The sequence below is a fragment of the Lithobates pipiens genome, unplaced genomic scaffold (assembly GCF_037356315.1).
Source record: "Lithobates pipiens isolate NorthernLeopardFrog02 unplaced genomic scaffold, aLitPip1_a1.2 Scaffold_8, whole genome shotgun sequence".
Classification (NCBI taxonomy): domain Eukaryota; kingdom Metazoa; phylum Chordata; class Amphibia; order Anura; family Ranidae; genus Lithobates; species Lithobates pipiens.
The window spans coordinates 545,970,563-545,998,445 of NW_027507903.1; the positions used below are offsets into that span (position 1 = coordinate 545,970,563).

Below are 27,883 nucleotides of genomic sequence, written 5' to 3' on the forward strand. Positions count from 1 at the left end.
ATGGGGGAGACAGGGAGGACCGACCAGAGAGCACTGGGGGGGGGGGATCAGTGGGGGGGAGCCAGGGAGCACAGAGCACTGGGGGAGAGGTGGAGAGAAGTGGGGGGCGACTGAACATGACAGTGGGGGGAGAGCATGGGGGAGCCAGGGAGCACAGAGCACTGTGGGGACCAGAGAGCACTGTGGGGGAGCACAGGAATGGGGGACTGGACAGCACAGTGGGGGGAGAGCATGTGGGGAGGGGCTGGACAGCACAGTGGGAGAGCACGGAGGACCAGAGAGCACTGGGGGGGGAATCAGTGGGGGGGAGCCAGGGAGCACAGAGCACTGGGGGAGAGGTGGAGAGAAGTGGGGGGGCACCTGAACATGACAGTGGGGGGAGAGCATGGGGGAGCCAGGGAGCACAGAGCACTGTGGGGACCAGAGAGCACTGTGGGGGAGCACTGTGAGGGAGCACAGGAATGGGGGACTGGACAGCACAGTGGGGGGAGAGCATGTGGGGAGGGGCTGGACAGCACAGTGGGAGAGCACGGAGGACCAGAGAGCACTGGGGGGAGCCAGGAAGCAGAGAGGGTATGCAGATAGAACTGTGAGGAACCAGGGAGCATCGGGCAGTAAAAGAGTTAGATAGGAGGAGCTCCGGTGATCCCAGCGCCTGCTGCAGCCTGGCCGACCCCCGCCAGAGATCGTGAGTGCCCGGCCGTGCCGCCCTCCTGTGTGCCTGGATAGGAGGAGCGGCGGGGACAGCTGCATATGGAGGAATTGAGCTTTCCGTATTCTTTCTGCAGCCAGTGAATGCCCGCAGAAGAAACGGTCATTCATCGGCTGCAGGAGGAATATGGGAAGCTCAATTCCTCCATATGCAGCTGTCCCCGCCGCTCCTCCTATCCAGGCACACAGGAGGGCGGCACGGCCGTGCACTCACGATCTCTGGGGGTAGTCGGCCAGACTACAGCAGGCGCTGGGATGGGATCACCGGAGCTCCTCCTTCCCCTTCACAGTCATAGGGCAGGGATAGTTTCTGCAGCCTGGCCGGACTCCTGACCCCAATAGGCAGCCGGCCAGACGCGGAGAGGCCAGGTGGGTGAGCGGTGCGGGCTGCAGGAGCAGCTCAGTTGCTTTAGGGCCCCACATGGACTTGCGGCCCGCCCGGTGTGTCCTATGGCTGCCCGCACGGCTTTTACAGATGGCACCTGGAGCCTGTTGTTCAGTCCAGTGATCAAGCAGAGGTAAATTAGGCGGCCATGAGGCCCCTGTGAGGGCGAGGCCTTAGGCGGCTGCCTAATTTGCCTAATTAGAGAGCCGCCTCTGTGCCCTACTTTCTCTCCTCTGAAGTACCTGCCATCATCCTAGGTGACTAACATTCCAATCAATGTTAATACTGCAACAACTTCTTAACTACTCAACCTAACCTCCTCTTTTAACCTTACACACTGGACACAAACCACCACTCACTCCAACGGCAATACTCTCAACCTCGTATTCTCCCATCGCTGCACTCCCTGAAACCTCTCTAACACCGCCTTTCCTCTCTCTGATCACAACCTTATCCGTTTCATACTCCAGTTGTCTCCTACCTCCCATGCTGCCAATCCAAAAACCACTACCCACACAAACCTTTGCAAACTTCAACACTTCCCTTCTTCTTTCTGCTACTTATGGCCTTAACGACAAAATCGCATACCTGTCCTTCCCAGACCTAACCACTTCCATCTACAACAACATGCTGTCATCCTCCCTAGATGTACTTACTCCTCTCCTTCTCCTTACGCAGAACCAGGCCCCATCTGCCATAACCCTCTCAAACAGACGAAACCAGAAGTCTCAAGAGACACAGCTGTGCTCTTGAGTGAGCCCTGCCCCCCCCCAGTGCTCTCCTCCCCCACCACACTCTCCTGCCCCCCCCACAGTTCTCTCTTCCCCTGTTCTTTCTGCCCCCCTGCTCTCCAGTTCTCCCCATCCTTCTCTAGCCGCCATCCCAGTGCTCTCCACTCCCCCCAGTGCTCTCCACCCCTGTTCTCTCCCCCCCGTGCACTCCACCCCTGTTCCCCCCCAGTGCTCTCCACTCCCCCCAGTGCTCTTCCCCCCTGTTCTTTTCCCCAAGTGCTCTTCTCCCCTGTTCTTTCCCCCCCAGTGCTCTCCACCCCTGTTCTTTCCCCCCAGTGCTTTCCACTCCCCCAGTGCTCCCCCCAGTGCTCTCCACTCCTGTTCTCCCCCCCCAGTGCCCCCCCCCCCCAGTGCTCTCCACCCCTGTTCTTTGCCCCCAGTGCTCTCCCTCCCCTGTTCTTCCCCCCTGTGCTCTCCCAACCTGTTCTTTCCCCCCTGTGCTCTCCCAACCTGTTCTTTCCCCCCAGTGCTTTCTTCCCCCCAGTGCTCTCCAGCTCTCCCCATCACTCTCCAGCCCCCACCCCAGTGCTCTCCAGCCCCCCATTCTCCCCACCCCTGTTCTTTCGGGCCCCCTGGTGCTTTTAAGCTCCACCCATCACTCTCCAGCCCCCTGTGCTCTCTACCCCCCATGCTCTTCACCCCTGTCCTTTTTGGCTCCCCTCAGCACTCTCTACTCCGCACCCCTGTACTCTCCACTCCCCCTGCATTTTGCCCCCACCCATGTGCTTTCCAACCCTACCAGTGCTCTCCAACCCCCATAGTGCTCTCCACTCTACCGTGCTTTCCACCCCTGTTCTTTCTGGCCCCCCACTGGTGCTCTCAAGCTCCCCCCATTGCTCTCCACTCCCCCCTCCTCTTTGTACCCCCCCAGTACTCTCCAACCCCCGTGCTCTCCACCCCTGCTTTTCTGCCCCTCAGTGCTCTTCGCCACCCTACACTCTTAGCCTCCCCAGTGCTCTCAGCCTACCTTGCTCTCCACCCCTGTTCTTTTTGGCCCCCCAGTGCTCTGAAGTTCCCCCCCAGCGCTCTCCACTCCCCACCCCTGTGATCTCCACTCCCCCCTGCTCTTTGCCTCCACCCATGTGTTCTCCAACCCCGCTAGTACTCTGCTTCCCCTTCCCTCCAGCTCCCACCCAGTGCTCTCCACTTCCCCAGGACCAGAGGGCAGGCTGACTGGGGCCGGAAAATGAGGATGGCTGAAGGTGCAGGTGGCCAGGGACCACTCCATCTCACAGCAAACAGATCCTCTGGAAGGAGCACTGTCCCCATCCAAAATGAGAACAGACCCTGCCTGCTGCTGGCCGTCATGGATATCCTGCTGGCATGCAAGGTACCGTACCGAACATCAACAACACACCTTCCCACAGACAGGGACAAGGGGCACAGTAGGGGCAGCAATGATGGGCACAGTGAGACTGCATTCACGGCACAGTAAAGCTGCATTGATGGGCACAGTGAGGCGGCAATGGCGGGCACAGTGAGGCTGCATTTGTGGGCATGGTGAGGCTGCATTCCCAGGCAGGGTATAGCTGCATTTGATTGGCACAGTGAGGCTGCATTGATGGGGACAGTGAGGCTGCATTTGATGGGCGCTGGTGAGGCTGCATTGAGCTCTTGCATCAAGTCTGCAGTCTCTGACCATCTCCTGTATCATGTCTGCAGTCTCTAAGAGAGACTGGAGAGGAGTCAAGAGTGGGAGCGCCGCCGGGATGGAGGTCATGGGAGAAGTCAGACTTGTGTGGACTGTGGACGCTGTTGGGCTGGTCCGAAATTTTTTCCAGGGCTGGTTTTTAATCCCAGTCGGGCCCTGCCTTCAGGACTTCTCCAGAGCCTCTCCCCTCCTCTGGAACTCCCTGCTATGGTATATCCGATCAGCTCCTAACCTTTCCACCTTTAGGAGATCCCTGAAAACTCACTTATTCAGGGAAGCCTATCCCACACCCACCCCCATCAAATCATCCCCCACATCTATTACCTTTTGTACCACCACCCCCTCCCTTTAGAACGTAAGCTCTATGAGCAGGGCCCTCCTGTCCATTCTGTATTGAACTGTACTGTAATTGTGCTGCCCCCCCTCTACATTTTAAAGTGCTGCATAAAACTGTTGGCACAATATAACTCGTGAATAATAATAATCATTTTACATCTCCTGTTTACACACCGTAAAGTCCAAAAGTGGCTGAAAATGATTGAGCACAAAACAGCTCAAAATCTTCTGAAACAAAGTGCCGCAGAGGCCAGGCATCGGTGTCTACATCTCCAGAGGATAGTCCTTGACCTTTCAGGTGGAAAAATGGGAAGATGTTCTTTTTCTAAAGTCAACATAAAGAATATATAACATCATGAAGTAGAAGTTAAAGATATTGGAATAAAATTCAAACTGAACATTCAGTTTGTCAGTTAAATACATTCCAGGTGCATTACAACACAAATGAGGTTGATTTACCTCAAGAAGCATGATAGAATATCTATAAATAGAAGGGGAACAACTGGCCCATAGGGGTTTAAAGTACGGGAGGAGAGGGAGAGGATGGTTGGATATATTATTTATATATATATATAATTTGCGTCTTTTTTTTTCTCTGTATGAATGTGGTTAGAATGAATAAGGTGAGGATGAATAGGAAGAAGGTAAGGGGAATGGGAAAGTTAAAGATTTTTATTGGATAAAAATGAAATCCCTTTGTTGATATAGAAAAGAAGAAAGAAATGTATGTTTTAATGAATGATGAGAATTGGATAATTGTAAACGTGTTTATTTTTTAATTAAATAAAAAGAGATTTGATACAAATAAGGTTGATTTACTAATCCAATCACCAAGAAAATAATAAACCAGTATTTTTGCTTACACATGATTGGTTAATGGGAGTCAGCAGAGCTTTTATACTATGCCATGTTTGGAGGAAGAAAAATGCTGACTATGACCCTAAGAACACCATCCCTACAGTCAAGCATGGAGGTGGAAACATGATGCTTTGGGGCTGTCTCTCTGCTAAAGGTACCGACTTTTCGGTATTGAGGGGCCAATGAAAGAAGCCATGTATTGCACAATCTTGGATGAAAACCTTCTTCCCTTAGCCAGAACACTGAAGATGGGTCATGGATGGGTCTTCTAGCATGACAGTTACCCAGAACATACCACCAAGGCAACAAAGGAGCGGCTCATGAGGAAACATATTAGGGTCATGGAGTGGCCTAGTCAGTCTCTAGACCTTAATATTATATAAAATGTATGGAGGGAGCTAAAACTCATGTTTTGCTTGGGGATCAAATACCTATTTTAGTCACTGAACTGCAACTTAATTTATAACATTTGTATCTTGTTTTTTTCTGGATTTTATCTCTATCAGGGACAAAGGATGACAAGGTTCCTGGTAGTTTGGTTTCTATAAAGCTCTATAAACCTCAGAACAAGATTTATTTTGATTGATTCTGTGATCGACTCTGTGCTCTGCATGGTATGTAGCAGGATAGTTAAGTAGATACAATCTTGTTTGCAAGAACAGCTTTGTGCAAGCCCTTTTAAACCAGCAAAAATGCTGGGAAAACAATAAAAATATAATTATCTATTGGCTGTATTAGAAGCAGAGAGTTTACAAAATGACCTCTTACCTTCAATAAAGTTGCGATTTGTTTCCACACACTCTTGTTGAATTGTATTCCAGTCGGAGTACAGGATATTGGAAGCACAACAATGGAATAATCAGGAAAAGTCTGAAAAAGGATGAAGACAAAGAAAGGGGAGGATAAAAGTTGTGTCCTGACAGGTAAAGCATTGTTTAACTCAAAGTCTACAATGTTGCTTAGCTCACTCTTCTTTTAAAACCATTTTAGATCACTACCTATTCCTTTTCTATTTATATCAATAGTAACAGTTTTCATAAGTAGTTGCTGGCATTTAAAAAAAAATGCCATCTTATGTCATGCACAGATCTCATAAAATATAAAAGACAGCCAACTAAGATGTTCGATAACTTATCCTTCGACAGGCCACTAGGGAGGGAGTACTGTGCTGACGTGAGGATGGGCCAGGAAAGGAAAATTACGGTAAGTGATAACAATTTTCCATTCTACTGGCCCATCCTCCCGTCAGCACATAACGGGATATACCAAAGCCAATCTAGGGTGGGAAAAAACAAATGAAAAGAGACACTGACAATCAAAGAAAAGCTGTTCAAGCCAGAAAGAATTGATCTCTTTTGTCCCAAACTTACTGGTCGCATATTTAGTTTGTATGGTTGAAGACCGCACCAGAACTTCAAGCTAGCCCTTACCTATATCTTGCAAGCAATCCTGGCATAACTGCCCCAAAGGCTGCCACCCCTCTAAATAGGCTTGCAATTGTTTCAGAGCAGAAAAGTGTGCTTCCTGCATGCCAATCTAATCACCCTGGTAACCCAAGAGTGGATGACTCTTGAGGGCCTGATGGATAAATGAAAAGATTGTACACTTTCCTCTTTTGACCCAGTACACTGTTAGTAACTCAACCATGTGTAAGAAAACTGAAGTCTTCCTGCTGTGCATTCAGTGCCTCTCATGTGAAAACTCCAGAAAAACTGGGAAGTAGTCCCTCTGAAATTGGATACCATTTTAAAATTGAACTTTGGAGATAGATGTGGTATCCCTATCTCTGGTAAAAATAAAAAGCCACCAAACGGCCCTTGCAGGAAAGTGTTGCAACCTTCAATATCTGTCTGAAGTAATTGCTGTCAGAACTAGTTTTACTGTGAGGTACTTCAATGGAAATGAAACTTATTGTAGCAAAAGTGTGCTCTCATATCCAAGTCTAAGTCCCACAGAGGGAACCAGGATTTGTCTCAAGGTCATATGGATTGTCATCTGGAAGAAGCATCTGGTCACTGGCTTTTTCACCCATCGGCAGCCTGTGAAAAGATAAGGTAGCGATCTATACCTTAAATGGATTTGTATGGCAGACCAACTTCCATCGCTGACTATAAAATGTCAAGGATTTTGGCTAGAGCAGGGAACATAGGAGAGAAAGCTTTAGCTGAGCAGACAAAACAGACTTCTTTCATATCCTCTCCTATGTAGTGTTCATGGATGATCTTCTGGTCACCAGGGTCTGAACAACCTCAGATGAGAATCCCTGGACCTCTAGTGTAGCCTATTCCATAGCCAGGCTATTAAAAGTAGTCTTATTGGATTGGGGAGCCGTTACTGACCTTGCCATAAAGGATTCTTTAGACAAAGATCAAACAGAGAATTCCATGGCACTATGAACCTCTTTTACGATGGAGCCTTTGCATTGGTATCCTGTTACAAATATCAGAAGCTGCATGTTCAGTAAAGTCTCCCTGAGAGCTACTGCTGGAACGCCTCATAGGGCCAATTTTGTTATGAGGCACCTGTTGAAAAAAAAAAAAATTTTCTGCCTAACCGAACCAAAAATTGGCTGTGCTTCCTTGGTAATAAGACCAACCTTAACTGATTTAAGTGATTCTCTGCCCCACAAAAAGTTTCTTTGCAAGATACAACAAAAGACTTTTGGTGTGCCCTTTTTAGGCAATGTAGGCTACTACGGTCTTGTTGTCAACCCCTTGAAAATCTTGAAAGACTTGCAATGCTAGAAAAAGGTTTTTTCCCCATTCAAGATACTTGGGGAGTCTGCGCTTCACCATGCTCCAATGGCCTTGCACTTGTCGCTTCAGATGGTGGACCCACCAGCCCCAGAGACTGGCATCAAGCTTCAGAATCATCAAAAGAAGTGCAGTGGCGATGTCCAAAATTTTAGTTCTTGTTGAATTTATATAGGCACAAAGACTTTCTGATCCATAGACAGCCCAACTCATAGGCTAAAGGCAAATTGAAACTCCCTCATGTGCCACCTGGCCCAAAGGTACCACCACTGTTAACAAGATCTTCAAAAAGATTCCTTGGGCTGTGCTAATTCTGTAAAAGGCAGAAAACTGGAAGTGAACTCTGGCCACCACAAATCTTACACGCCTCTGGTGTTCGGCATTGATCGGTACATGGAAGTATGAGTCGCCAGTCGAATGATTCCAATTGGTCTTCCTGCTGAACTGTACCTGTGACTGTCTGCATGGACTCCATCTTGAACCTCTTGATGTGTATGAACACATTACATTCCCTCAAACTGAAACAGGTCAGGAGGCTCCTTCCTTAGGTACTAAAAAAAAAAAACTGGGGATAAAGGCCCCCAGATGATTCTATGTTTTCGGCATCACTGGCTTGATGGTCTTGTAGCAGCAAAACAATTTGCAAACATTTTCTCTTCTGAGATCTGTTCTCCACTGTCCACCCACCTGTCTTCTGGACCCACTGGTCTTTGGAGATTGTTGTCCAAACCCTCCAGAAGGAAGCTACGATCATCTGCTTCACTTAGGCCCCCTGGTCCCAACTGGAAGAGACTGGTTGGACGCGCCTTTAAAAGAGACTTTCCAGCAAACTTAGCAGCTTTCTCTGGATTTATTTCATGTCAAAAGTAACTTTGAGATACCTCCACTGTGGGCTATTAAATCTGCAGCCTGTCCTATACGATTTGGCCTCCTGACCCTTCTGAAGTTCAGTGGGCTTGAGTGAAGGATGCCGGCTTCCTCTTACTAGTCTGTGGCTACAGTCCAGACTTTTCCTCCTGTCATTTGCTTAATTGCGTTGTTCAGCGTTTGGCCAAACAATAACATCCATTATAGGAAATGTTGAAGGCTTGTGTAGAAGTTCCGCCTGCCCTCCAGTGGCATAATGCTCTCCTAGCAGTAACTAAGTGTGCCAGCGCTTGTACTAGGGCTATCAAAAGTATCAACCAAAATTCAGTTGCCAGGTTCCACTTTTTCCAGAAACTGTGCAAATCTTGCAGTTTCCAATGTTGAATGTAATGCCATTACTGACGTTAATAATCAAAGTTAACTCTATTACTGGTTGGCAGGCAAAATCTGTCACTCTATAGATTCTGTGCAAGCCTGATGGCCAGATCACCAAAATGTTTGTATTCCCGATGTGTTTCTGCATGAGTGTTTTTGATGCATTCTACATGCGTTTTGCCACTTTCCCCGATGTGTTCCTATAAACAAACAATGCAACATTCTACTTGTTGACGGCACGAGAGTGCGCTGCACTGGTGTGAACAAGTCCATTGAAGGCAACCAAATTATAAAAAGGCAAAGACACTCGCTGCACCAGACACAAGAGGGCAGCAACCAGCCCTGGAAGTGCAGTCCATAAACATACAGCAGCCATTTTATATGGATAAAGCTTAGGGAACCTGTTACTGTAAATTGGTCTTCTAAAGAGGTCTCCTGTCATCCTCCATGAGCGATTTACGCTCTGCCATCATGGGAAAAGGCCATCCTCCATCATGAGCGATTTACACTCTGCCATCATCAGAAAAGGCCATCGTCCATCATGAGCGATTTACGCTCTGTCATTATGGGAAAAGGCCATCCTCCATCATGAGCGATTTACACTCAGTCATTATAGGTAAAGACCATCCTTCATGAACGAGTGATTTACGCTCTATCATTATGGATGTTGCAGCATACTTTCTGCTATAGCCGTCTTAATAGGTCTTGGAATTTTGCGCAACCCCCCATCCTTGTGAGGCAACCTGTGCAATTTCATTTCTCTGCCACTGCAGACGGCATGCAGGCCCAAAATGCACCCTGAGCTTGGCAAGGCATCTTCTATCATGCTGGCATAAACGCATGTGCCAATTTACTGGATTCTCTCCCTTCACAGGGTAAGTGGAAACAACTCCTTTAGAGTGCATTGACCACATGCTTAATGAATGTGAGAACCTGTTAGGTGTTGTCATCCTGTGATGGTTGGCAGGTCTTATGTTTTTTGGAGCATTTGCTTTCAGGGTTTCTGCTCCTAAAATAATGCAAAACACCTTAATTTGCATATTTTCATTGGGCAATCTTTTAAGAACCATGTCCCATGCCGCCCCCTCCTACCTTTGCTAATCTTCTGTGCCACTAATAGGTGTGGAAAGCTCATATTTGCACAGAATATGTGGGAAGGCTGGCCGCAGGCCAGCCTATATTTGTGGGAGGAGTCTGAGGGACTATTTAACCCTCCTCCTCTGTGAGGGCCTGGGTTGGGGATTTCTAGGTGGGAGCTTGTCTTAGCATAGCGGCGGTCGGCCGCCTCTCTCCCTCATCCCTGGGTCCCCTGGCTTGTGGTGGCCGCCCTGCCGTAACCCCCCCCCCCTTTTTGGTTCAACCGTATTCCAGCAGGGAGGGGGGTTGCTTCTCCCGGCATTCGGGTATGGGGGAGGACGGACAGTTCATCCATCCGTCCGTCCTACTTCCTCCCTTTACCACCCACAGCTCTGGCTGACGTGCCGCCCGCCTCCTTCTCCTGGTGCTCATGCCGGGGGGGTGAGGGGGGGGCGTCCTTCTGTTATGTTCCGCCTCTCGTTGGGGGGATGTTCACCTGCTCCACGAGGGAGCCCCCCGCCAGCTCCGCTCTCCAGGCATCTTTTCACAAGGGAGCCGCACGCCTGGTGAGGGGAGGTGGAGATAGTCGGCCTCCCCCTCTCCCCTCGCAGGTACGGAGCACCCGCCGTTTCTCCTCGTGGGGGGGGGGGAGATAATCGACCACGCCGCCTCCCCCTCCCTCACATATGCTCTGTTCCGACGATTCTCCTGGTGGGGGGGAGGGGGAGGTAGTCGGCCGGCCCCCACCCCCCCCCATACACACATATGCTGTACACCCGCCGATTCTGCCCTCCCTCAGCTCTCCGGCAGTCGGCTCTGTGTTCCTGCGGGGGGGGGGGAGGTGATCGGCCGTCCTTCGCCCACATTCTCCCCTCCCTCAGCTCTCCTGCGTGTAGTCCGCCCTTCCCACCGGGTTTTTCCCGTGGGGGGGAGGGGGAGGTAATCGGCCGCGCCGGCTCCCCCCCCCCCTCACATATGCAGGATACATATCCGGTGCTCCTGGCGGGGGGAGGGGGAGTTATTCGGCTGCGCTGGCTCCCCCCCCCCCCCCCACATAGGCGTTTTCCTGTAGTAAGTTTTAGCACTGTATGCAGGCTCTCCATCACAAACTGCATTATGTTTTCATTGATGCTGCTTTGGTCATTGCTTTTCTGTCATAGCGTCCTGCCAGCGGTTTCTGTCATAGCGTTCTGCCAGCATTTTCCGTCACTGCGTTCTGCCAGCGTTTTCTGTCATAGCGTTCTGCCAGCGTTTTCTGTCATAGCGTTCTGCCAGCATTTTCTGTCATAGCGTTCTGCCAGCATTTTCTGTCATAGCGTTCTGCCAGCGTTTTTTCTGTCATAGCGTTCTGCCAGCGTTTTTTCTGTCATAGCGTTCTGCCAGCATTTTCTGTCATAGCGTTCTGCCAGCGTTTTTTCTGTCATAGCGTTCTGCCAGCGTTTTTTCTGTCATAGCGTTCTGCCAGCGTATTTCTGTCATAGCGTTCTGCCAGCGTATTTCTGTCATAGCGTTCTGCCAGCGTATTTCTGTCATAGCGTTCTGCCTGCGATTTTCTGTCACAGCGTTCTGCCTGCGATTTTCTGTCACAGCGTTCTGCCTGCGATTTTCTGTCACAGCGTTCTGCCTGCGATTTTCTGTCACAAGCGTTGGGCCCAGCAATTTCTGTCACAATGTTCGGCCCAGCATTTCTGTCTCAGCGTTCTGCCCAGCATTTCTGTCGCACCGTTCTGCCCAGCATTTCTGTCGCACCGTTCTGCCCAGCATTTCTGTCGCACCGTTCTGCCCAGCATTTCTGTCGCACCGTTCTGCCCAGCATTTCTGTCGCACCGTTCTGCCCAGCATTTCTGTCGCACCGTTCTGCCCAGCATTTCTGTCGCACCGTTCTGCCCAGCATTTCTGTCGCACCGTTCTGCCCAGCATTTCTGTCGCACCGTTCTGCCCAGCATTTCTGTCACAGCGTTCAGTCCAGCATTTCTGTCACAGCGTTCAGTCCAGCATTTCTGTCACAGCGTTCAGTCCAGCATTTTTGTCACAGCGCTCAGTCCAGCATTTCTGTCACAGCGCTCAGTCCAGCATTTCTGTCACAGCGCTCAGTCCAGCATTTCTGTCACAGCGCTCAGTCCAGCATTTCTGTCACAGCGCTCAGTCCAGCATTTCTGTCACAGCGCTCAGTCCAGCATTTCTGTCACAGCGCTCAGTCCAGCATTTCTGTCACAGCGCTCAGTCCAGCATTTCTGTCACATCGCTCAGTCCAGCATTTCTGTCACAGCTTCAGTCCAGCATTTCTGGCTCGTCGTTCTGCCCAGAATTTCTGGCACAGCGTTCTGCCTGCGATTTTCTGTCACAGCGTTCTGCCTGCGATTTTCTGTCACAGCGTTCTGCCTGCGATTTTCTGTCACAAGCGTTCTGCCTGCGATTTTCTGTCACAAGCGTTGGGCCCAGCAATTTTCTGTCACAGCGTTCTGCCTGCGATTTTCTGTCACAAGCGTTGGGCCCAGCAATTTCTGTCACAACGTTCGGCCCAGCATTTCTGTCTCAGCGTTCTGCCCAGCATTTCTGTCGCACCGTTCTGCCCAGCATTTCTGTCGCACCGTTCTGCCCAGCATTTCTGTCGCACCGTTCTGCCCAGCATTTCTGTCGCACCGTTCTGCCCAGCATTTCTGTCGCACCGTTCTGCCCAGCATTTCTGTCGCACCGTTCTGCCCAGCATTTCTGTCGCACCGTTCTGCCCAGCATTTCTGTCGCACCGTTCTGCCCAGCATTTCTGTCGCACCGTTCTGCCCAGCATTTCTGTCACAGCGTTCAGTCCAGCATTTCTGTCACAGCGTTCAGTCCAGCATTTCTGTCACAGCGCTCAGTCCAGCATTTCTGTCACAGCGCTCAGTCCAGCATTTCTGTCACAGCACTCAGTCCAGCATTTCTGTCACAGCACAAAATAGGAAAAATGTAAACCGCGCTAGGAAAAATAATGTGAAATTAACAAACTAACAAAATAGGCTGCAGCAATAAATGTGATATGGCACCCAACAGTAATAAATTATATACAAAGCTGCGCCAACCCTCCACTACATATAATATAGAAATAAGATTAAACAAATGAATAAAATAAAATATGAAAATAAATACTGATACAATTGTGCAAAAAGACCTCAAATAATGTGTAGATGACCAAAAAAGTCAAACATGGCATTAAAGTGAAAAAAGTCCAATTAAAGAAAAGTTCATAAGTGAATCCAAATGACGGACGTAAGTGTTCTTAAATGACAACACCACAGTGGTTCAACACTTTCCAAGGCGCGTGAGATACCCGTCACCATATGTTGAATGCGCTTACCAGAAAATATATGGAATGAAGCATATACAAATGATAAGTGGATGACATCCAGGTTAACCTTCCTCAGCTCGGTCAGCACTCCATCTCTTAGCGGTGTTTCCAAGATAATAGTCTATTCAGTGGTCTCGATATGAAGCACTGTCAATTGCTTGAGCTCATTGATGATACCTGTCAAACTTTCTGGTTTGCTAGAAGAGGGCAAACCTCGTTGCTGCAGTGGTTCTGCTGGATCTGTGGTTCTACTCACATGTGCTGCTGGCTTCTGTGTTCTCCCATGGGCGTCACCTGCTCTACTGTGGATTTAACCACTTAAATTGTGTATATACTTTATTTCTGTCACAGCGCTCAGTCCAGCATTTGTCACAGCGCTCAGTCCAGCATTTCTGTCACAGCGCTCAGTCCAGCATTTCTGTCACAGCGCTCAGTCCAGCATTTCTGTCACAGCGCTCAGTCCAGCATTTCTGTCACAGCACTCAGTCCAGCATTTCTGTCACATCGCTCAGTCCAGCATTTCTGTCACAGCTTCAGTCCAGCATTTCTGGCTCGTCGTTCTGCCCAGAATTTCTGGCACAGCGTTCGGCCAGCATTTTTCTGTCATAGCGTTCGGCCAGCATTTTTCAGTCATAGCGTTCGGTCCAGCATTTTTCAGTCATAGCGTTCGGTCCAGCATTTTAGTCACAGCGTTCGGTCCAGCAGTTCTTTTTAGCGTTTCTGCCCGGCATGTCTGTCATAGCGTTTCTGCCCGGCATGTCTGTCATAGCATTTCTGCCCTTGGATTTCTGCCTTAGCGTTTCCGCCCCTGGATGTCTGTCTTGGCGTTTCCGCCCCTGGATGCCTGTCTTGGCGTTTCCGCCCCTGGATGCCTGTCTTGGCGTTTCCGCCCCTGGATGTCTGTCTTGGCGTTTCCGCCCCTGGATGTCTGTCTTGGCGTTTCCGCCCCTGGATGTCTGTCTTGGCGTTTCCGCCCCTGGATGTCTGTCTTGGCGTTTCCGCCCCTGGATGTCTGTCTTGGCGTTTCCGCCCCTGGATGTCTGTCTTGGCGTTTCCGCCCCTGGATGTCCGTCTTGACGTTTCCGCCCCTGGATGTCCGTCTTGGCGTTTCCGCCCCTGGATGTCCGTCTTGGCGTTTCTGCCCCTGGATTTCTGTCTTGGCATTTCCGCCTCTGGACTTCTGTTGTGGCGTTCTACCCCTGGATTTCTGTTGTGGCGTTCTACCCCTGGATTTCTGTTGTGGTGTTCTACCCCTGGATTTCTGTTGTGGCGTTCTACCCCTGGATTTCTGTCGTGGCGTTCTGCCCCTGGATTACGGTTGTGGTGTTCTGCCCCTGGATTTCGGTCATGGTTCTGCCCCTGGATTTCGGTCGTGGTTCTGCCCCTGGGTTTTGGTCATGGTGTTCTGCCCCTGGATTTATGTCGTAGTGTTCTGCCCCTGGATTTCTGTCGTAGTGTTCTGCCCCTGGATTTCTGTCATAGTGTTCTGCCCCTGGATTTCTGTCATAGTGTTCTGCCCCTGGATTTCTGTCATAGTGTTCTGCCCCTGGATTTCTGTCATAGTGTTCTGCCCCTGGATTTCTGTCATAGTGTTCTGCCCCTGGATTTCTGTGAATGAATGAATGAATGAATGAAATACTTATATAGCGCACAATGCGAACTGAATCGCCTCTAGTCATAGTGTTCTGCCCCCGGATTTCTCTCATAGTGTTTCTGCCTCTGGATTTTGTCTCGGCGTACAGTTTTCTGCATTTCTGTCTTAGCGTTTCCTGCCCCAGTATTTCTGTCAGTGTTCTGTCTTGCATTTCTGGCTCAGCATTTCGGCCCCAGGATTTTCTGTCATGTCATTACTGCCTCAGCGTTTCTGCCCCAGGATTTTTTGTCATGTCATTACTGCCTCAGCGTTCTGTCATTGCATTCTGCTCCTGGGTTTCTGTTCGTTTCTGCCTCAGCATTCAGTTCAGCATTTCTGTCGCAACATTCTGTCATAGGGTTGCTGTCCTTGCATTTCTGGCTCAGCGTTTCTGTCACTCATGGCATACTACGGTACCTGTTTTCATATTTGTTGTTTGTCATGTCTCATTGTGCCTGTGTTCATGTGGTACCTAGGGCAGTTAGCTAGGGCTCACACGTCAGGATCTGTCACATCTACAGATCCATACGGGCTGAGGTTTCATTATTAATGATTGTTGACCACAATCTTCTCACCCGTATACCATACGTCATACAATGCATGTTTCATTCACCACACCTGTACGTCTACCCACCACGGTCCGTGGGTACTCTAGGCCTGAGTTCTGTTAATTACCTGTCTCTGCGCTGCAGGTTACTCGGTCCAACTCACTACTCACACGGGGGGGGGGGGGTTCGTCATCAGGTTCATTTATGCGCTGTGGTCTTGTTTTTCTGTCAATGTTCTCATTCTTAAGTAGGCAGAGGGGCGTTGTTGTTTTCATGTCTGGTTGTCTGTCTTTCCTTCTAGTTGCGTTCTCAGGTTGAGCCGTCTTGGCATCCATATCAATATCACCATGCCTGCACTCACTTACAGATGTCGTTTCGCCATCGGGCTCACCCTCGGGTCGTAAGCAGACGTCAATTTTCTTCAGTTGACATCCTGTTGCATTGAGGCCCTGGTTACCACCCTGGGATGTATACTCTCTCAGGGTGTGTCTTAAGACACGGTCCTTAGGTGGTAGGTTGGGGGACATTGTCATGATTCTGGATTCCATTCTCAGCTCCGATCTCTTGTCTAGGAGGTTTCTTGGAGTACTGCTCAGGGACATCAGTCCAGTCATCTTTTCTGATCCCTGGTCTGGTCCAGGTGGGGGGGGGGGGATCATGCCATGGGACTTATTTCCCTGGGTTGGAGTCTGTTTCTAGTTCTTCGGTGCAGGACTCGGTCTCGGTTGGTAGGTCTCAGGCAGTAGCATGACCTGTTCGCATCCGGTGGGACCAATCTGTCTTGGTGTCTCCATGTTGATGATGCTCATTGCCATGGCACCTACTCCATCACATCAATCGGGCAGCCAGCTTTTCCTCTCCTATCACTGGTATTTTTTGGCACTCACCCTCTCACTTCCGCTTGCCAGGTATGGGTGTTCCATGGTGCTTCTTCTGGTGTCCGTTGTGGGTTTTCCAGTCTGCTCTGCCATCTTCTTGCTGGGGATCCTCGGGTCAGCCCTCGTTCCCTTTTCCCATGTATCCTCTCATTCACAAGCAGTTCATTCTCATGTCTGGGTTACCTTGGGCATCAGGCTCATCCTATCCTTCACAGGACATTCATTTGGGTTTGCATAGCTTGCAGGCTTTAAGGGGGTTCCTTCTCATTTCCAGGTCAGGAGTCGGTGGGTTCTACTCTCACAGCGGTTACTTATCGGTTACTTACAGTTGGCGTTTGGGCATACGTCATTTTTATGGCTGGGATCTTTACCTTCCCTTTTCCACCTAAACTTGTGTCTTTTTGCCCTCTTTTCAGGCATACTGACCAGCCAGGCCATGGCACACCTCAGGCCTTGTTTCTTAAGTAATATCGCATTTCCCACTTGAAGACTCCGATTACAAGTGGGAAGGCTGGCCGCATTTGTGGGAGGAGTCTGAGGGACTATTTAACCCTCCTCCTCTGTCAGGGCCTGGGTTGGGGATTTCTAGGTGCCCACCCACCCGTTTCCCCCAGCTTTGTCACTCATACTCATAGTATTTTTTCTTGTTCTTACATTCAGGGTATGCCCTCTTTTCAGGCATACTGACTAGCCAGGCCATGGCACACCTCAGGCCTTGTTTCTTAAGTAATATCGCATTTCCCACTTGAAGACTTCGATTACAAATGGAGAAAAGCATATTACCTCTCACCAAAAACAGAACAAAAAAAAACGGTACACTGTCTCTTCAAGAGCCATCTTCCTTCATCCACTCACTTCAGAAGTATCTGCAGGTGAGCTTCAGGCAGCATTTCCAAAGGGAGGCAGCAGACACAGTCAGAGTCAAACCCACAGAAGTACACAGCATAGCAGGGGAGCCAGGACATCACATCCAGAGACAGACAGGAGACTCAGCCAGACTCTGAGGTAAGTCCTTTACCTGAGAGGACTGCAGGGAGAGAAGCCCTCAACTGCAGACCTCCAAAATCAGTTACACCATTACATGGCGTCTGGCAGTTCCCATTTTGTGCTGCCCATCTCCCCACACTTTGTGACACCATTCACAGCCGCTCTCAGACTGACAATAAAGCCAAGAGAGCAGTGCAGTACGCTGCATATAAAAAGACAGGAAAAAATCCCAAAGGGAGAGGTAATGATGACATTGCAGAGCTCTTATAATACCACACCTGTATAATATATCAATGCTGTTTAAGCATCATTTTGCCCACAGTATTGGCATAAAAGGGCACCTCTTTTAGAAAGATTTACTTTCAGCATTCTGGGTCTTCCAACTCCATGAAAGGCTGAACATGGAGGGGCAGGGTCGGCAGGGGAGGAATGCAGCAAATTACTTACCAACTGAAATCAGTAAGCGGCCTGGAGCATGACCAAAAAAAAAGAAAATCTTAGTTGGGGCAGGGGCTGACTTTTATATTCAGCTTGGAATATGTGGCCATTGGGGGGTCCAAAGGAGTTATTAACCTGTTATGTGCCGATGGGAGGATGGGCCAGGAAATAGGGGTTGATTTACTAAAACTGGAGAATGCAAAATCTGGTGGAGCCGTGCATGGTAGCCAATCAGCTTATAACTTCAGCTTGTTCAATTAAGCTTTGACAAAAAAGAAAACTGTGAGCTGATTGGTTTTCTATTAGTAAATCAACCCCATATTTTCAATGTGAGGGAAAACCCGTCTTAGACTGTTGTCATAGGAACAGATGCCCCCATGTCAGATTTCCCCTCTATTCCTGTTCTGGCGGCAACTCAAAATTGTGGATTTACCCTTCACTTTTATTTACAGTGACATTGGTGATCAGGACTAGACATGTGCATTCGTTTTCGTCCGAATGGATTTTCATCCGAATTTAAGGTATTTTCGTTATCGTTTTGACAAACGATAACGAAAGCAAAACAAGTCCGAAAAACTAAAGATCCCACATAAATAAATGCTTTATTTTCCATTTCATTTTGACACAGTTTGATACAGATAGGAGATTCAACGTGACTCAGTTCACACAGGGGAAACAGGACTTTTGGAGGCAACTTGGACGTAACTTGACGTGACTTGACCTGACTTGATGTGACTTGACATGACTTGACGTGACTTGGACGCGACTTACAACACTACTCCAGGCCAGGCGACTTGCCGTGGCCAATCAGAGAATGAGCTCTCAGGGGGGAACTCCTTTTGAGAGCTGATAATTCTCTGAGAGTCGCCTCTGTATAGACAGTGATCCGACTTGGAGGCGACCTCCATTGAAATCAATGGGTACCAGTCGCCTACAAGTCAGATTGAAGTAGTACAGGAACCTTTTCTGAAGTCGGAGCGACTTCAGTAACGTGCATTAAGACGGCTCTCATTCACTTACATTGATTTCTACATGTTGTGCGACCTGAGGTGACTTGGGGCAACTTGAAGTCGGATCTGAGTCGCCCCTGTGTGAACCGGCACTAACAATAACAATCTGTGTTTATTGAACTTATTGAACTGTATCATAACAGTCTATTCATTCACACAGAGGCAACACGACTTCCAGCATGACCTTGGGAGGCAACTTGGACACGACTCGAGTGTGAATCACAGCGCGACTTACAAGACTTTAATGTAAAAAAAACGGCATGGTTCCCCTTCAAGAGCATACCAGGCCCTTCGGGTCTGGTATGGATATTAAGGGGAACCCCACACCAAAAAAAAAAAAAAAAAGGCGTGGGGGGTCCCCCTCAAAATCCATACCAGGCCCTTCGGGTCTGGCATGGATTTTAATGAGAAACCCGTACCAAAAAAAAAAAAAAATGGGGTGGGGGTCCCCCTCAAAATCCATACCAGGCCCTTCAGGTCTGGCATGGATTTTAAGGTTTTTGAGGTAGCCCCTCAAAGCACCTTGTCCCCATGTTGATGAGGACAAGGGCCTCATTCCCACAACCCTGGCCGGTGGTTGTGGGGGTCTGCGGGCGGGGGGCTTATCGGAATCTGGAAGCCCCCTTTAACAAGGGGACCCCCAGATCCCGGCCTCCCCCCTGTGTGAAATGGAAAGGGGATACAAAAGTAACCCTACCATTTCACCAAAAAAGTGACAAAGTGTTAAAAATGACAGGAGACGGTCTTTGACAATTCCTTTATTAAAGTCTTCTTTCATCTTCTTTCTTTTGGTCTTCTTCCTTCTTCTTTTCTTCATCCTTCGCTTTCTTCCTCCATCTTCTTCTTCCTCCAATCCTCTTCTTCCTCTGATCCGCTTCTTCTTGGTCCAGTGTTCTCATCCGGCATCTTCCTCCACAGCGTCTTCTTGGTTCACGGGCCGCTCCGCGCAATCGGAGGCTCCCGCTGTGCGACGCTTCTCTTCTTCTGACAGTTCCTTTATAACGGAGGGTGGGGCCACCCGGTGATTCCACCCCCCTCTGACGCATGAAATCAGCCAGGGTTGTGGGGATCAGGCCCTTGTTCTCATCAACTTGGGGACAAGGTGCTTTGAGGGGCTACCTCAAAGCACCCTCCCAATGTTGAGGGCATGTGGCCTGGTGCGGTTCAGGGGGGGCGCTCTCTAGTCCCCCTCTCTTTTTCTGCGGCCTGCCAGGTTGCGTGCTTGGATAAGGTTCTGGTATGGATTTTGAGGGGAACCCCCACGCCATTTATTTTTTTGCCACTGGTTCCCCTTAAAATCCATGCCAGACCTGAAGGGCCTGATATGGATTTTGAGGGGGAACCCCCACAGCATTTTTTTGCCACAGGGTTCCTCTTAATATCCATACCAGACCCGAAGGGCCTGGTTTGGAATTTCGGGGGACCCCCATGCATTTTTTTTTCTTAATTTATTTTTTTCTTAATGCTAATGCTAACATAATCTGTGTGCAATGCAAATAGCCTTAAAAAGACCCATAGAAGACGTACAACATTAGAATCCTACTATAGTTTAAATATTCAACCGGGAATGTATGATTCCAGCATCATAAGTGAATTTCGCTGCTCCGTTGAATCTTCTTTAAGCATTCCAACAGACACCATAAGCCTTCAATGATAGATTTGACCGTAATTCATTTGGATTTTCGGACGAATGCAATTTTTTAACGAAAAACTAAATAAAAATGTCGGGAGTATATATATATATATATATATATATATATATATATATATATATATATATATATATATATATATATATTACACTCACACAGGGGGCCTGCAGCGTGGCGATTGGGGGTGAGGCATGTCCCTCTAACACAACACATCCCCGATCAGGGTAAAGAGACAATGAATGATTGTGTCCAATAAAAGACAGTCACACATGCCAACAAGCAGCTGTAGTGCTGTTTCCGGGGTCTCCTCCTCAGTGTGTGAGGAGGAGACCTGGCTATAGTAAAGTACAGTGCCTGATTGCCCCCCAAATAAAGAGTACCCGTCACCAGCCCATCAGAGTACCCGTCACCAGCCCATCAGAGTACCCGTCACCAGCCAATCAGATATGCTAAGCATGCCGTCCTGTCCCCTTCCTCTACATGTGTCTATACAAGGGAAGGGGAAGGGGACAAGACGGCACTCTTAGCAGATCATCTTCTAATAACGATCAGCATACCATCCCGTTACCAGCAGTTTTCAGCCATTCATTTTTTGCTTGATGTTGAATGGCGCACTGAAGCACCTGGATATTGTGAGCACCCTGTGTGGGACCTGTTTATTTTTGTTTCAATAAATTGCATAAGCATACTACACTATGAGATCCTTTTTTCATTGATTTACTGAGGCACATTGGTGATTGATCCAGAATTCCGGACGCACTGTTGAACCCTGTAGTGGTTCCAAAGCGTGTATAGACCAAGCTTAACAGCAAGTCACACACCTTAAGGTGAGCCTTCATTACATGGGGGGAGCACCTGAGTGAGAACACAGCATCTGATTATTGCATCACTTTCACGGCATATTGAATCGCATGAAGTGTGGAGCACCTGTAAATTGGATCAATATGAACTTTGCACAGTGCACTTAAGCACTTTTTTATAATTCCAGTATTTGGATCTATTTAGAGTTCCACAGACTTATTTGTTTTAATATTTTTCATCACTACTGTATATGAATGCACATTGTCACTTTATAATTTGGCTATTAAGCACTTGTTATTTTATATATTTTTCATCAAATATTTTATACATTATTTTCATGGTGTAGAGGATATATTTTTACCAGTTCAGAGGCTTTATGCTTATACCTTTTGATAGCGCAGCTTTTTTAATGCGATTTGAGACCAAAATTTAGCTTTTTGGCCACAACTATAAATGCTACTTTTGGAGAGGAGTCAACAAGACCTATGATGAACAGAGGTGGATCACTGATGTTTTGGGGATGTGTGAGCTACAAAGGCACAGGGAATTTGGTCAAAATTGTTGGCAAGATGAATGCAGTATGTTATCAAAAAACACTGGAGGAACATTTGCATTCATCAGCCAAGACGCTGCGCATGGGACGTACTTGGACATTCTAACATGACAATGATCCAAAACACAAGGCCAAGTCGACCTGTCATTGGCTACAGCAGAATAAAGTGAAGGTTCTGGAGTAGCCATCTCAGTCTCCTGACCTCAATATCATTGAGCCACTTTGCCACTTTGGGGAGATCTCAAACGTGCAGTTAATGCAAGACAGCCCAATAATTTACAGGAACTGGAGGCTTTTTGCCAAGAGGAATGAGCAGCTTTACCATCTGAGATCATAAAGAGCCTCATCCACAAATACCGCAAAAGACTTCAAGCTGTCATTGATATTAAAAGGGGCAATACACAGTATTAAGAACTGGGGTATGTAAACTTTTGATTAGGGCCATTTGGGTTGTTTCTGTTGTCATTATGATTTAAAAAGAGTAAACACAGTTGATCAATAATAAATGGCTTCAGCCAAACACTAACCATGAGTGAAAGAAAAGTTTTTGTGTTATCATTCATATTCTCTGAAAAATGGCCAAGAAATCATTAATTCTGCTAAGGTATGTAAACGTATGAACACAACTGTATGTGGCCAGTCTGTGTAAAAGTCTCACACATGTGGTATTGCCATACTCAGGATGAGTAGCAGAATATATTTTGGGGTGTAATTTAATTAATGGGCAGCACAGTGGTGTGGTGGTTAGCACTCTCGCCTAGCAGTAAAAAGCGTCACTGGTTCAAATCCCAACCATGACACTACCTGCCTGGAGTTTGCATGTTCTCCCTGTGCCTGCGTGGGTTTCCTCTGGGTACTCCGGTTTCCTCCCACACTCCAAAGACATGCAGGTAGGTTAATTAGCTTCTGTCTAAAATTGGCCCTAGTATATGAATGGGGATCTTGGATTGTGGGCTCCTTGAGGGTAGGGTCCAATGTGAGTGTGCAATGTAAAGGGATAGGGACAATTGTAGACACTCACTCAGGTTGAACTGGATGGACTGGTGTCTTTATTCAACCTTACTAACTATGTAACTATGTAACTATGTAACTATACATGCTATGTGTTGGAAATATCTTATAAATTGACAACTTTGTGTAAGAAAAAATAAATTTTCATTTTCTTTCCACATTTTCAAAAAACGTGGGAAAAAAAAGACATGTTCAAAAGACTCATAATGCCTCATAGATTATACATTGGGGTGTTTGCTTTTCAAAACGGCTTAATTTTGTGGGTAATTCCATAGTCCTGGTGCTCCAGGACCTTCAAAAGTGTGATAGGTAGGAATAAAATTAGAGGTGTTTTTTATGTTCCTAGAACGCCTGACGGTGCTCTCTGCATGTTGAGCCTCTGTATGTGGCCAGGCTGTGGAAAAGTCTCACATATGTGGTATCACCATATTCAGGAGGAGTGGCAGAATGTTTTTTTGGGGTGTAATTGGAAGTATGCATATGCCGTATGTGAGAAAAAAACGTGGTATTATGACTACTATAATTCTTAATTTTCCCAAGAATTGTGGGAAAAAATTACAACTTCAAAAATCCCACTATGCCTCTTACTAAATTCCTTGGACTGTCTACTTTCCAAAAAGTGGTAGTTTGGGGGGTATTTTTACTGTCCTGACATTTCAGGGCCTCAAGAAATAAGCTAGACCATCAGTACATCAGGTGTGATCAATTTTTAATGATTTGCACCATAGCTGGCAGACTGTATAACTTTAAGTGCTAGTTCACACCAGATGCAGTTCCGTGCGCTTAGCAGTAAAGAACCGCTAGTTTTAATGGCGCTTTTCGTTTTTTTAATAGCGCCCAAAAGCGCCGCTGCCGAATGGGCAGGGGCAGTGAAGAAGCAGTGTATACACTGCTCTTCCACTGCCCCAAAGATGCTGCTGCAGGACTTTTTCTAATGTCCTGCAAGTGCACCGCCCCAGTGTGAAAGCACATGGGTTCTCACACTGGGGCTGCAGGGGAGGCATTTATCAGGCGCTTTCCAGGTACTATTTTAGCCAAAAAGCTACTTTTTTTAGTAGCTTTTTGGCTAAAATAGTACCTGGAAAGCGCCTGATAAATGCCTGTGAAAGGGGTCAAAGTGCTAGTTCACACCAGATTCAGTTCTGTGTGCTTTTTTTCTGCACTAAAAATGTATGAAGGGTTTTCAATGTATTCCAATGGCTCTAGTTCACACCAGTGCAGTCAGTATCCGATCAGTTTCAGGTGCAGAAAAAAAATAAGATTAAGAGTCTAGAAAAAAGGTGGCAGAGAGCTCAGTGAGGAGAGTCCTCAGAGTTGACGGGTACACCCTATAGAGGGATATGCTTTCTTCATACTTTTACAGGGGTCTACTACCACTTTAATAAATGACAGATGCATAGTTCTCCAGTCTGTAACACCCATAAATGAAGTAGAAACGAATTATACTATGCCAGTTAAAGTGCATTTAAACTCTAAATAAATAATATTTAGCTTTCAAAAGCACTTTCTATAACTATAAAAAATACTTATTTTTACGACGAAACGTACGTCGGGTGGCAGACGTGCTGACGTCATTGTGATACAGCGTAGGTTGGACGGGCGATTGCATGCCAGCCGCCATTTTTTATGGCCATTTTTACTGATTTCTATGTAAGTGTATTTCTTTAATTTTATTAAATTTGTTATACGGAATTATGCTATGGTGAGTCTTCTTTCCATTTCCCTGGAATCCCGAGTACTGCCTTTCTGCTTCACGTGCTGCTGTTGATGGTCCCGGCCTGTTTCATTCAATAAGGGAGCCTACTGTGATCATGGTCTGAGGAGGTGCGGTGGAGATTGACTATGGGCATGAAATCTCTTGCCTTTTGGTAAGCGCATATTTTCCTTGGTGTGTTTTGGTTGCACAGAAGGCTGAACACTTTGTATTTTTAATTTTATTTTTAATTTTTATTTTTACATTATTATTACACTCATATTATCATACATTTTTATTAATATCACTAATATATTTTTTTTACATTTCATGTCATTTTTATTGCTATTAAATATTTTTTATTTTTCCATGAATTCTTATGAAATGTAGGTATTTATTACGTTTTCACTGGACTATTTTTCATTTATTGGACTTTTTTATCACTTCACTGGGATTTTTCTAATTTCATTATTAACACTTGTTATTTATAATTATTTTTATAAATTATGGTATGTTTGATTTATTAGAGGTGTAAATAAACTTTTTTTTCACTACTATTGCAATCAATTAATCACTCATAGGTGTTTATATTTAATTTTATTTACTGTAATTTCTTCAGTGTTGTCACATTAAAAGATATAATAATATATTTAAAAAAATATGAGGGGTGTACTCACTTTTGTGAGATACTGTATATTATAATATTATTATTATTATTATTATTATTATTATTATTATAAAATGATATATATTAGATGGTGGAAGGGCTAGGTTTTTATATTTGTTACAGGGATAATATTGAGTTTATTATGTTTTATAATTCAGACATATTAAAGTGTTACTAAACCCACAACAGTAAAAATCAGTCTGTATATGCAGTAAAGCATGCTTGTTATACTCACTTAATGTGTCTTCTCTGGTCCTCCCCTTCTTCCACAGTCCCCAATATATTAGCTGATAGAACAAAACCTCTGCACATACTCAGTTTGGTGGGTATTGCTAGAGAGTTCTTTTTTTTTCTTGGGAGAGTGCATGTGATTGGCACAGGGCCAAACAGCATTAGACAGAAAGTCAAAAGGTCATGCAGTCAGGCAGGCCAGGCAGAGGAGAATTACCATTAACCAGTGCTCGGCTGGACACTGAAAGAAGTCATAAGGCTACTATATACTGCTGATGAGAAAAAGTATTTAGCAGTTTGTATTTACTAAAATAATAACATTTCCATGTTCTGTGTACTGTGGGAGACCAGATATAGTGAATACCGTGTCCTGGGTTAAGTAACACTTTAAGGGAAAACTCCAGGCAAATATAAAGCATGCCTTCTAGTTCATTTGTTTATTCCTTGAAAAACCTTCATTGACACTGTGGAACCACAAGTCAGATAAAAATGATTTGATGCTTGCAGTTGGAGTGCCCAATGGGTGGTAGGAGCAGCTTTTAGAAGGTATGGAGCTGGGGCTAGCAGTCCTGGTTTTCAAAAGAACCCACCTTTTGTTGACAGTTATGAATCACACTACTCTAAAATATATCATGTGATATAAACAGCTTCATTCTGGCCCGCAAATATATATAATTTTTTACAGGTGTCACTGAGCAGATACAAAAAAAAAATAATAATAATAATGTATTGCTATTAAGGAGTCAATATTAACATAACCTAAACATTTAAAAGATTACAATTAACCAGTTGCCGACCGCCGCACGCCGATGTACGTCGGTAGAATGGCACGGGCAGGCATAAGGACATACATGTACGTCCCTTGCCTCCCGCGGGTCGGGGGCCCGATCGGGCCCCCGCCCGGTGCCTGCGGCGGTCGGTTTTCGTCCGGGAGCGATCCGGGACGAGGGGGCGGCCATTCATTCATGGCCACCCCCTCGCGATCGCTCCCGACGAATAGAAATCCCCGGTGACATCACTTCCTCTCCTGTAATGTAAACACAGGAGAGGAAGTGATGTATTCTCTCCTCCGTGTCGGTATTTTTCGTTCCGACACGGAGGAGAGCGGATCGGTGAGTTGCACCAACACTCTACACACACAGTAGAACATGCCAGGCACACTCACACCCCCCCTTTACCCCCCGATCACCCCCCCAATTACCCCTGCCCCCCAGTCACAGTGACACCAATGTCATTTTTTTTTTTTTTTTTTGCATTGGTGTCATTTGTGACTGTAATAACTGTTAGGGCAGTTAGGGTTAGCCCCCTTTAGTTCTAATGTACCCCCCTAACCCCCCCAATAAAGGTTTAACCCCGTGATCACCCCCCGTCGCCCTCGTGTCACTAAGGCTGGGTTCACATTGCAGCGGTTTATGAGAACGAATGTGATTCGCACCGCACTGCAGTGCAAATCACATCCGATCTCTGTGCGATTCGAGTTCAGCCATTCGCCGCACCCGCCGCACCCGCCACACCCGCCGCACCCGCCGCAAATTCGCACGGGACCCTTTTTTTGGCCCGCAGCAGAATCGGATCGCATGGGTGTTCACACCATGCGATCCGAGTTTGCAGATCGCACTGCAATATGCGAACTGATCTGGGGGTGTCAGTAACATTTCACTGACACTCCCAGCAGTTCGCATAGGGCAGTGTGAACTGCCGCCGGGAGGCATGCGATGCGGGAACCCGCCGCGGATTCGCGGCGTTTCCGCATCGCTCCAGTGTGAACCCAGCCTAATAAGCGATCATTTTTCTGATCGCCGTATTAGTGTCACAGGTGACGCTAGTTAGGCAGGTAGGTATTTAGGTTCGCCGCAGCTTTTTATAGCGCCAGGGACCCCCATATACTACCGCATAAAGCCCCCCTGATTGCCCCCTAGTTAACCCTTTCACCAGTGATCACCATATAACTGTTACAGGTGACGCTGGTTGGTTAGTTATTTTTTTATAGTTTCAGGGCACCCGCCATTTATTACCTAATAAAGGTTTAACCCCCTGATCACCTGGCGGGTGTCATTTGTGACTAATAACTGTTAGGGCAGTTAGGGTTAGCCCCCTTTAGTTCTAAGGTACCCCCCTAACCCCCCCAATAAAGGTTTAACCCCGTGATCACCCCCCGTCGCCAGTGTCACTAAGGCTGGGTTCACATTGCAGCGGTTTATGAGAACGGATGTGATTCGCACCGCACTGCAGTGCAAATCACATCCGATCTCTGTGCGATTCGAGTTCAGCCATTCGCCGCACCCGCTAGAAAAAATTCGCACGGGACCCTTTTTTTGGCCCGCAGCAGAATCGGATCGCATGGGTGTTCACACCATGCGATCCGAGTTTGCAGATCGCACTGCGATATGCGAACTGATCTGGGGGTGTCAGTAACATTTCACTGACACTCCCAGCAGTTCGCATAGGGCAGTGTGAACTGCCGCCGGGAGGCATGTGATGCGGGAACCCGCCGCGCATTCGTGGCGTTCCCGCATCGCTCCAGTGTGAACCCAGCCTAATAAGCGATCGTTTTTCTGATCGCTGTATTAGTGTCACAGGTGACGCTAGTTAGGCAGGTAGGTATTTAGGTTCGCTGCAGCTTTTTATAGCGCCAGGGACCCCCATATACTA

At 47.2% G+C, this 27,883-nt stretch overlaps 1 protein-coding gene across 2 annotated transcripts in view; it reads right to left on the reverse strand.

Annotated features, from left to right (window-relative positions):
• The window catches only part of LOC143960843 (aspartate aminotransferase, cytoplasmic-like), a 91,855-nt gene that overhangs the window by 17,783 nt on the left and 46,189 nt on the right, over positions 1-27,883 (reverse strand). For both annotated transcript variants that reach the window (XM_077469785.1, XM_077469784.1), the window contains 2 exons: positions 5,501-5,602; positions 4,049-4,199 (listed from right to left, as the gene is read on the reverse strand). In XM_077469785.1, the coding sequence (XP_077325911.1) occupies positions 4,049-4,199; positions 5,501-5,602 (253 nt within the window). The remainder of the gene's footprint in view (positions 1-4,048; positions 4,200-5,500; positions 5,603-27,883) is intronic.